Raw genomic sequence first — 9409 nt, 5'->3', positions numbered from 1 at the left:
ACTACATGGCCAAATACAATGGCCTAGATATCTTACACTACTCTTTAATGCATGGTCCATGATGGCTCCAAAGGTGGTCCACAAGGTAGAGTTGGCACCATCTTCAAGGATGACTTTCACTCTCTTGAAAGTGTTTGACCATGGCTAAGGGATTTTCCATCATTCCCTCCCTCTTGAAAAGGATTTTCCCTCAAATCTTCAACATGGAACAAGGCAAACTTCCTTATATTCTTTGGAGTTTTGTGTGCTTCTCCGCAAAGGTCAAATACCCATTTTATAACACAAGTTAGAACAAATGTTATAATAGTGAGTAAATGAAGAATATAGCTCCCAACAATGATACACCTTAAATCAAATGAATGATCAAGGTCTTGAAGAGTAAGATTATCTTTAAAGCTTTTATTTGTCTTATGTTGGATGTATATGTTTGAAAGACTATCCATTCCAACACAAGAGATAGTTTTTAGGAATATGCTATGATGGGGGTAATGTATTTTTAGCAAGCTGAGGTGCATTCTTTTTCACATACATCATATGGTGCTCTTTTTGCTAGGTGCTTTGAGGTATACTTTGTTTGTGATCTCTTTTAAGTTACACCCATACACATTTCTTTATTTGCACTCATCTTGTGTGTCATCTATACTCATGCTATACAATTGAAAAATTCTTTTTTGCAGTACACAAAGTGTGAATTTATGGACTGAATGAACAAAACAAAAGAGAAACTTTGGCACAAAATTGGCTGGAATAGTGACTGTTTTCCTTGAGCTTGTGGAATCTTCAACATCTTTTTTATCTTTTTTGTCTTTAGAAATCTGCTTTGTTTTATTTGTAAAATAGTTTTGATAAACTGTTTATAATTCTTTATATTCTCTTTATGATAAGTTATGAGTGTTATTTTCTCTTTTAGTTTTCTGTCGTTTTGATTTCATATATATATATATATATATATATATATATATATATATATATATATATATATATATATATATATATATATATATATATATATATATATATATATATATAAAGGTTAGAACTAGGGATGACATAAAAACTCGTGCTCGCGGGTACCTGCGAATAAAATCCGCTACGAGTATTTAATACCTGCGGGTAAGAGGTACCCGCGGATAACGAGTAGCGGGTATTTTACTACCCGCTTGTTAACGGGTCGGGTTCGAATATTATACTATCTGTACCCGCGGGTATTCGCAACCCGTCTGGAAAATGAAATTTCAATTTTACCCTTCATCCTTTAAATTATTTTCTAACATGTTGTATCAAACCCTAAATCTTTAGCATTGTCGTCACAGAGGCAGAGAATTTCAAAGGGTCATCGTGGCTCATTCTATCCTTTCTCTTTCTCCTTCATCATAAAAGCTTTAAGTTCATGCTTTTTCTTGGTGCCCGTGGCTTGCTTGGCCAGCTCAGCGGAGTGTAGAAGGGGTTGGCAGTGGTGATGACGGCACCGCAGTGGGAGGCATCGAGGAAGGAAAGGGCGAATTGGGGGTAGTTGCGCAAGACGAGCATGACGACGTCACCTTGGCAGATGTCGATGTTGTGGAGGCCAGCGGCGATGCGGCGGGTGGCGAGGTCGACTTCGGCATACGTGAGCGTTCTTCCTTTCTTCTTAGGCACAGGAAAAAAATTAATGGGTTAAAACGGGTATCTACGAGTTGAAAAAACCTATAGACTTTTTTTTTGGGTATCCGCACAAGTAGCGGGACAGATACAGATATAATTTTTACATGCGGATTAGATTCGGATATCACACTATCTGTACTCGACTCAACCCATTGTTATCCTAGTTAATACACTCCAAATATTTTTTTTTGTTTTATATATTTTTTATTGTTTGATAAAAAATAATTAAAATCATTCATTAAATTATTATATTACTTTAAAAGAAAATCACTTAAAATATAAAATAAAAGTATCAAGTATTCGAAAAAGTATATATTGCATTAGCTTCTAAAACTCTTATTGATATACAACTAAACGTTAATTTTATAATATAGTAATAAAAAGTTAGATCTTCTAACTTATAAAAGAAAATTAAGAAAGTGTTAAAGAAAAGTTTAAAATGTTGTCTTGAGAATATGATTATAACTTATCTACCCTATTGCTTCTCTTTAATATTTATTTTTTCTTTTGCAAAACAAGTTGTTCATAATTTAATTAGAGTGTAAAGAACATATGTAGTGTTTATTGTGAATAATTGTGTTGAAATCTGTGATTTAATATGATTGTAGATATGTAGGATTATACAACATTTAATAAACTAATGATGAAATGATTAACATCATTTAACTTTTTGGCTGCACATGCGAGAATGATGCAGTGATCATAAAAGAGTGGTGTTGTCAAAGCTTGATCCTTCCATAAACAAAATAAAGCGTAAGTATATTAATTAATGCTACCAAAACTGAATCTATGAAAAAGGTTGAAGTGATAGTTAAGGAGAAGAGTGGGACCCACTAATAGTTTTGCATTAACGAGGCACTTCAGTTAAAGTATTTCTCTCTACAGTACACTCACTGAACCACTCCTGGAACACCATATGCAATTGTCATGCCACTTGCTACTGTGCCATTTACATTTTTATTTCTATAATTTAAAAATTCATTTTTATGAAACCTAAGATTATATTATATTAGTTTAAAATTACTCCATCGAAAAGAATTTAAAGAATTAAATACGCGATAGAATTTTTCAGAGACCAAAAGTTACACCTATAACTATATTTTTAAAAATCACAATATAAAATATAATCTGACACGTTAAACCAATCACATAAATTTTGAAACTTTGATAGTGAAAGAACGTAATGGGATATTTTGATAATTTTTTTAAATATTTTAATATCATTTACGTGTCATTTTGTTATTGATTCAAAATTACTTCACAATTAACAATAATAATTATAAATATCAACATGGATCAATCATAAAATAATACATAAATAATATCAAAATATTCTCAAAGTATATTATCCGAACAAAATAACTTGGAGAAAATTTGTAGAACGTGATGGTGATAGGAATGAAATCGAATTAATTCCTAGAAAAAAATATTGATAAAAAAAAATATCTATCTGAAAAGCTTAATGGAATTGTGTTTAATTGTCTAATATTTCTCCAGTTTTGCTATTTGCACTTAATTTGTCCAATAGTTCTTATTTTAATTAATTTGAATTATTTAAGCTTAATTATTTTAATTATTATTTTCAGAACAATTTTAGGATTATATTTTGGGACTCCAAGAGGGTTGTCATGCCAACAAGCATTTTCCAACTCAACATTTTATTTTTATTTAGTTGTAATTTTGTTTTTTATTTCAGTTTTGAGCTTTTGGGTCAAACTTTTGAACATTGGACCCAACTTTCATCAATTTGGAAGAAGTCTATTTTAGAAGTTGACTTACTATCCTAGGGTTGAGTGCCTAACAACTCTCCATTCAATATTTACACTTCAGAAATGCAAAAAACACTATTCCATTCAACTAAGGCTGGGATAATATCTATCTATTATTTGATTCCTAGAAAAAAAATCTACTTGTCTCAATATTTGTTTAAAAAATATTTTAGAATTTGCAAATATAAATAAATATATGTGGATATTGAAAAAGTATAAATAATTAGTTTTTACGTGCATAAACTTTACATAAGTTTGCATTTATTTATATAAAATGATGATTATGCTTGTGTTTCAAAATAAGAATGGGTTGATGATAAGATGTCTACCATGAATAAAAGATAACATGCTTCTAGATAAACCTTTAAAGTTAAAATTAGTAAATTAAAGTTATTCTATAATGGAATATAAGAATAATAACTTTACCTTTACGAAATGGCATCCATGAACATGTTCAATATATATTGATTGATGTTGTCTTATATCAGAAGACGATGAACTACATAGTGAAAAGATTGTATAATTATGACCATATGATTGATAAACTAACATGACATTATATCAATTAACGATAGCATAACCAATGTCTAGTATAGTCATTAACTTGTCTATATTAGATTATAAGTAACAAAACAAATTGTTATGAAAGAAAAAGGTAAGACATAATAAGTGAAGTGTCAACTATAGCAACGTGTACCACATTTTGTGACTCGACTAACAAAGAGATCCTTATAGTTCCTTCACGTCGCTCGTAGCTTCTAACAAGTCTTGCATATTCATCACGTCACTAACTATGTTTTGTAAATAAGTCATGTTAAATAACGGTCCATGAATCTTCACTCAGTCCCAACGAAGCAGCAATGCATCTATAACCACAATGACCATTAGCAACGACATCAATAACATTTACAATATAAGAGTGAAAAATAGGGTAGAATTGATCTAGCATGAGTACTCTCCTTTGTTGCACAAATTTAGTCTTATATTGCACTTGGGTTTTCCATGATGAAGTTTCATCGATGGAATACAAGGCGTCTACGTGCTCAAAATATGAGGATTCACGCTTTGTAGAACTTTTAGTTTCATTAACTTTACTCCTCTTTGAACCCTTCGTTTTAACTTTATGGAATGGAGGTACCATAGAGTTCATTACAGGACAAGCAATTTTGAGTAACTTCTGTTTGATGTTCACTTTTCCTCGAATGTTAACCTCTTTGAAACTATTTTTCACTATATCAAGTTCATGTTGTATTCATAACTCTAGCTACGATTCATTTGATACAATATTAGAAAAGTTCAACCTAGTCCATAGGACATGAATTTTAGCCCAGAGGAATCATCCTAGGGTCATATCGTGTTAATTTACAAGCACATGGTAGACCATATGCTCATCTCCAGGAGAATCTATAACTTTTAATGTTCAATACTATATGCTTTACTCGATTGAACTTGTTAACAATGAATTTCAAAGCATACCTTGGTACACGTTCAACCATTCTTCTATCTCCTATAAAAGCTTCACCTTAGGGTCATATCATGCTAATTTACAAGCACATGGTATACCATACGCTTATCTCAAGGCACATCTATAACTTTCAATGTCCAATCCTATATGCATTACTCAATCGAACTTATCAACAATGAATTCCAAAGCATATCTCAATACACGTCCAACTAGTCTTTTATATATACTTCCTAAAAATGTTTAACTCATAAGATGAAGACTTTTTTCAAAGGACGTCTTTATCTGATTATGTTGTAGAAGGATGACGTTATGAATGATATCCCAACACGAACAAAGGTCTCTCATAATACTCCCTGATATTCTCTTCAAGGTCTAGTGATAGACTCAACCCTGATACAAATGACATGAACAAAATCATAAAACATATAGTGCCAATGACATTCATCAAAGCAAAGTCTTTGTCACTAACAATGACCTGTGGATCACCGTGATATGTCATAAATAATTCTTTAAGCCTCTTCAATGTCCAAGTGAAACTATTTTTCCACTCACTTGAAAAGAATGCAAAGGTTGCTGAAAAGGTAACCCTATTGATGTGACCCCAACCATCTTAAGAAATGATAACGATATTTGTTGGTTTTGTATGGCGTATCCATCAAGAAAACAATATTAAATGCATTCAATAATTTTACTACATTAGGATGTGTCCTAAAGAAGTCACTTATTATCTCATATTCATCGACGCATATACTCCAATGGATGTATTTATCACGATCCGACATCATAATCAATTGTTGCAATTCAGTTATCAACCCTCTTAATAATTGTTTGTAAGTATACTTTGCATTATGTATTTGCTTGATTATTATGACATTACAATCACTATTTTGTTTCAGAGTTAGTAGGATATTTGCAAGCTTGACTTGACTCTTAGTCATATCAACAAGTAACAATTTTTCAGTGGGATTTAACCTCCTAATAAAAGGGTGACCAATTAAACTCTGTGCCAAATCATGGTCATGATATCCGCATATAACCTTCAATACACATCGTTCTCCATTAGCATTTAGCTTGCCTTTCAATTTAAAAGTACACTCACATTTTCTTGTGCTGTATATACTAGGTTGAATATCAGGTTTGTATTCCTATCCTTTCGACCCCTTTCACATACTAACAAGACAAACGTCTTTCTTCCAAGTTCACTAGTAGCTTTATGAGATCTTATAGTTATGATAACAAACGTAAGATAAAAAACAATTTCTCAAACCCATTTTATTAAGTCAAAACATGTGGAAGGTATTTGATCAGTTGTAAAATTTTGTGTATAATTTCCCTCACACTTCATTGATGAAAGAAGGGAAATTTAACACGAAACTTGAATTTACTTGTGAATCTATAAAACCAAAAGCATAATATTTCATCTTAAAATATAAGCACATATAACATAACATCTTTACCACTCATTTCATTATAATAATATTAATAATAATACCTCATCAAATTATTATAAAAAAATTCAAACAAATTATAAATAAAATTAAAAACAAAAAAACTTTAAAAAATTGAAAGTAGTAATCAAATTTTGAAATTTCGTGATGATTTTGAAATTTGTTGACTTCTTTAATCAGATTTCGTAATCAAATAAAGACTTAACAAAATTTTGAAATCTAGTGAGTGCTTAACGAAAATTTAAAATTTGATTGAGAAAGTCACCGAGTATCAAAATAGAATCAAGAAAATCATCAAATTTTGAAATCCAGTTAAGACTTTATTAGATTTCAAAATTTGACAAACCTTTAATTTTTAATCGGATTTTGAAATCTGATAAACTTTTTTAATCAAATTTCAAAATCTATTAACTTTCTAAATGGATTTTTGAAATCTCAATAATTATGAAATCTATTTAAATTTCAAAATCCATATGTTTCTTAACCGGATATTTAAATTTATTAACTTTGTAAAGAGGCTTTGAACGTCCCCTTTGTTTCCTAACATTTTGAAATGCACATACCTATGTAAAACATGAACAACGTTACAATGAGACCACCAACAAAACTCAAAGGACCATTAATAATATTAGCTCTGGGAATAGGACCACGAAGCAAAGAGGGACCATGAAGTAGAATTTGAAGAATAATGAAGAAAGAAGTAAAATAAAAAATAAAAAATGAAGGAATTGAAGTTAAACTTGGGATTGTAGGAGTTTAATAAATACAGGCCCAGGATTAAATTACATTTAGTAAGAGTCGTTACTATTTTTTTTTTTCATTTAATAAAGTATAAAAGTATCTACTTGAAAGTGCAAGGAGAAGTGATGGAAAAGTCATTAATATTTTTTTTTTCATTACTCCATGCTTCTCTGAAGAGATAATCCAAGCTTTACGCACACAACAATTTCAAGCATTATTAAATTATTTAAAGTGGGCAATTAACAAATGTTACTGTAAATTATTTAAGAATTTATTGATTAAAAAAATTAATAAAAAGAAAAAGAAAAAAGAAAAGAAAAGCAGAAGATATTCTATATATATTTACCTGCAGAAAGGTACAAAGAAAACTGGAAAAAAACAAAAGAAAAGCATTGATGCATGACATAATACTACTGCTTTTTCCCTGCCATCAGTCCATCACCTTGCCTCATTCATTATTATTTGTCATCAAATCAAATGTAATCATTTTTCTTATGCAAAATCAAACTCTTCACTTCCATCCATACATAACTGAATCTAATCAAATTATACTCATCACGTGGCTGATGTATATTGCAGTCAAGCCAACTTAATTATATACATATATTACTTTTCTTTCTTTTTTTTATTCACAATTATTTTTCATTATAATCTTTTATTTTTATACCTCTTTCTATCACACATTAATCATATATCTTTTCCACACTTTTTCATTATAAAAATTCTCAAACGCAAATAAAGTTTCTCCAGTTACCTCTGCCCTACCCAAGGCTCATGTGATACCACTGTGTATATATATATATATATATATATATATATATATATATATATATATATAAGTTATTCAAACAGTAAAAGAATGCTCCTATAAAAGAATAATATATGATTCACATTCCAGAATCCACACTATACTCTCATTTTCACCCATATTGAAATCACTCACTTACTTCACTCCATCGTTCACCATCATCATCATCAACAAGAACACTGAACATTCATATATATGACACAGAAAATGTGGCCTTTAAGCTCTGAAAAGAACAGCAGCAGGAAGATGCAAAATGAATCTGGCAGCTCCACAAGCGCCACCACCAACAATGCTGTGGCAACGAAATCCATGGTGTCAGCATGCCACTGTTGTTGTTTGGTGACGAAACTTATGAGGAAACTGAAGAGACGTGGCCGCACACTGCGACCGAAAACTGCGAGTCGACAAGGTTCGTTCCAATGTCGCTATGATCCGTTGAGTTATTCCTTGAACTTTGACTCCACTGGATGTGGCAGCTTAATGGATGAAGATTACTACAAGTTCTACGCTTTCTCTTCCAGGTTTGTGGCAAATCCAAGAACAACTTCTTCATGCCCCGTTCTTCAACTACAATCACCACAATGAAGAATCTCTTCACTTTTTTCTTTCTCCAATGATAAAGTATTGTAGGGATCTAATGTCTATGAGCTTCTTCCGTAACATATATATTGAATCATATCATTTATCTTATCGTTAATTTCGTTTAACTTCAAACATATTCGTTGCTAATCTCTTCAGATGTCTCGTTTCCAGTGTTGATTTTCATGGTTTTGAATTTGCTCTGTCCTCAACATGGCATGTTCCTACTACGAATTAATTTAAATTTCATACTAATAAATTAACGAATCTTTCTATTTAAATCTTTTCTTCTGTCTGGAACTTGAACAATGAATATACATGGTCAAAGAGACTGAAGGAAGGCAAAAACTATAAAGATTAATTCAAAAACAAAGCCTAGGAGCTTGCGCCATACAATTATTTTTAATAGGATTAAACAATATTCATACCATATGGATTTATTCTTTGGAATAAAGTCAAACGATGTAATTACGTTAACTATTATTGGATGATAAAATATTCCAGGCATATATTCATCACAACCTATCTCATATATATATATATATATATATATATATATATATATATTTATTTATTTATTTATTTTCATATAAATATTCATATCATATTTGCTCAACTTTTTTTTTTATTATTAGTGATAATCTCATGTAGCAAAATGTAAAATATTAATATGTTTTTCTTTAAGATTTTGATTATGCAAACATTCACAAGTCCACATATCTGTCATTATACGAGATGGATCAACAAAATTAATCCGTAAATTTTATACGAAAAAATTGCTGGAAGGGACTAACTTACATATTTCTACATGTAAATAACAGATAAGAAAAAGTATATATCTTTCTTAAAAATCAATAACACATACTCATTTCTACTATCCAAAGAAAAAACGTCAAAAGTAGGAAAATGAAAGAGCAGTATTAATTATAGAAGTGTAAAATAATTATAAAAGTGT

General features: G+C 30.4%; 1 protein-coding gene across 1 annotated transcript; it reads left to right on the top strand.

The window, feature by feature from the left end:
- Positions 1-7949: 7949 nt before the first annotated feature.
- LOC106768054 lies at positions 7950-8604 on the top strand. The gene has a single exon (XM_014653025.2). The coding sequence runs from the start codon at positions 8071-8073 to the stop codon at positions 8458-8460; it is 390 nt and encodes a 129-aa protein (XP_014508511.1). The 5' UTR covers positions 7950-8070; the 3' UTR covers positions 8461-8604.
- Positions 8605-9409: the final 805 nt, after the last annotated feature.

The sequence above is a fragment of the Vigna radiata genome, chromosome 7 (genome assembly GCF_000741045.1).
Source record: "Vigna radiata var. radiata cultivar VC1973A chromosome 7, Vradiata_ver6, whole genome shotgun sequence".
Taxonomy (NCBI): Eukaryota; Viridiplantae; Streptophyta; class Magnoliopsida; order Fabales; family Fabaceae; genus Vigna; species Vigna radiata.
This window is presented reverse-complemented; position numbering and strand designations above follow the sequence as displayed.

Excerpts from the sequence above, each read along its gene's own strand:
- LOC106768054 (XM_014653025.2), top strand. The coding sequence starts at position 8,071 with ATGACACAGAAAATGTGGCCTTTAAGCTCTGAAAAGAACAGCAGCAGG.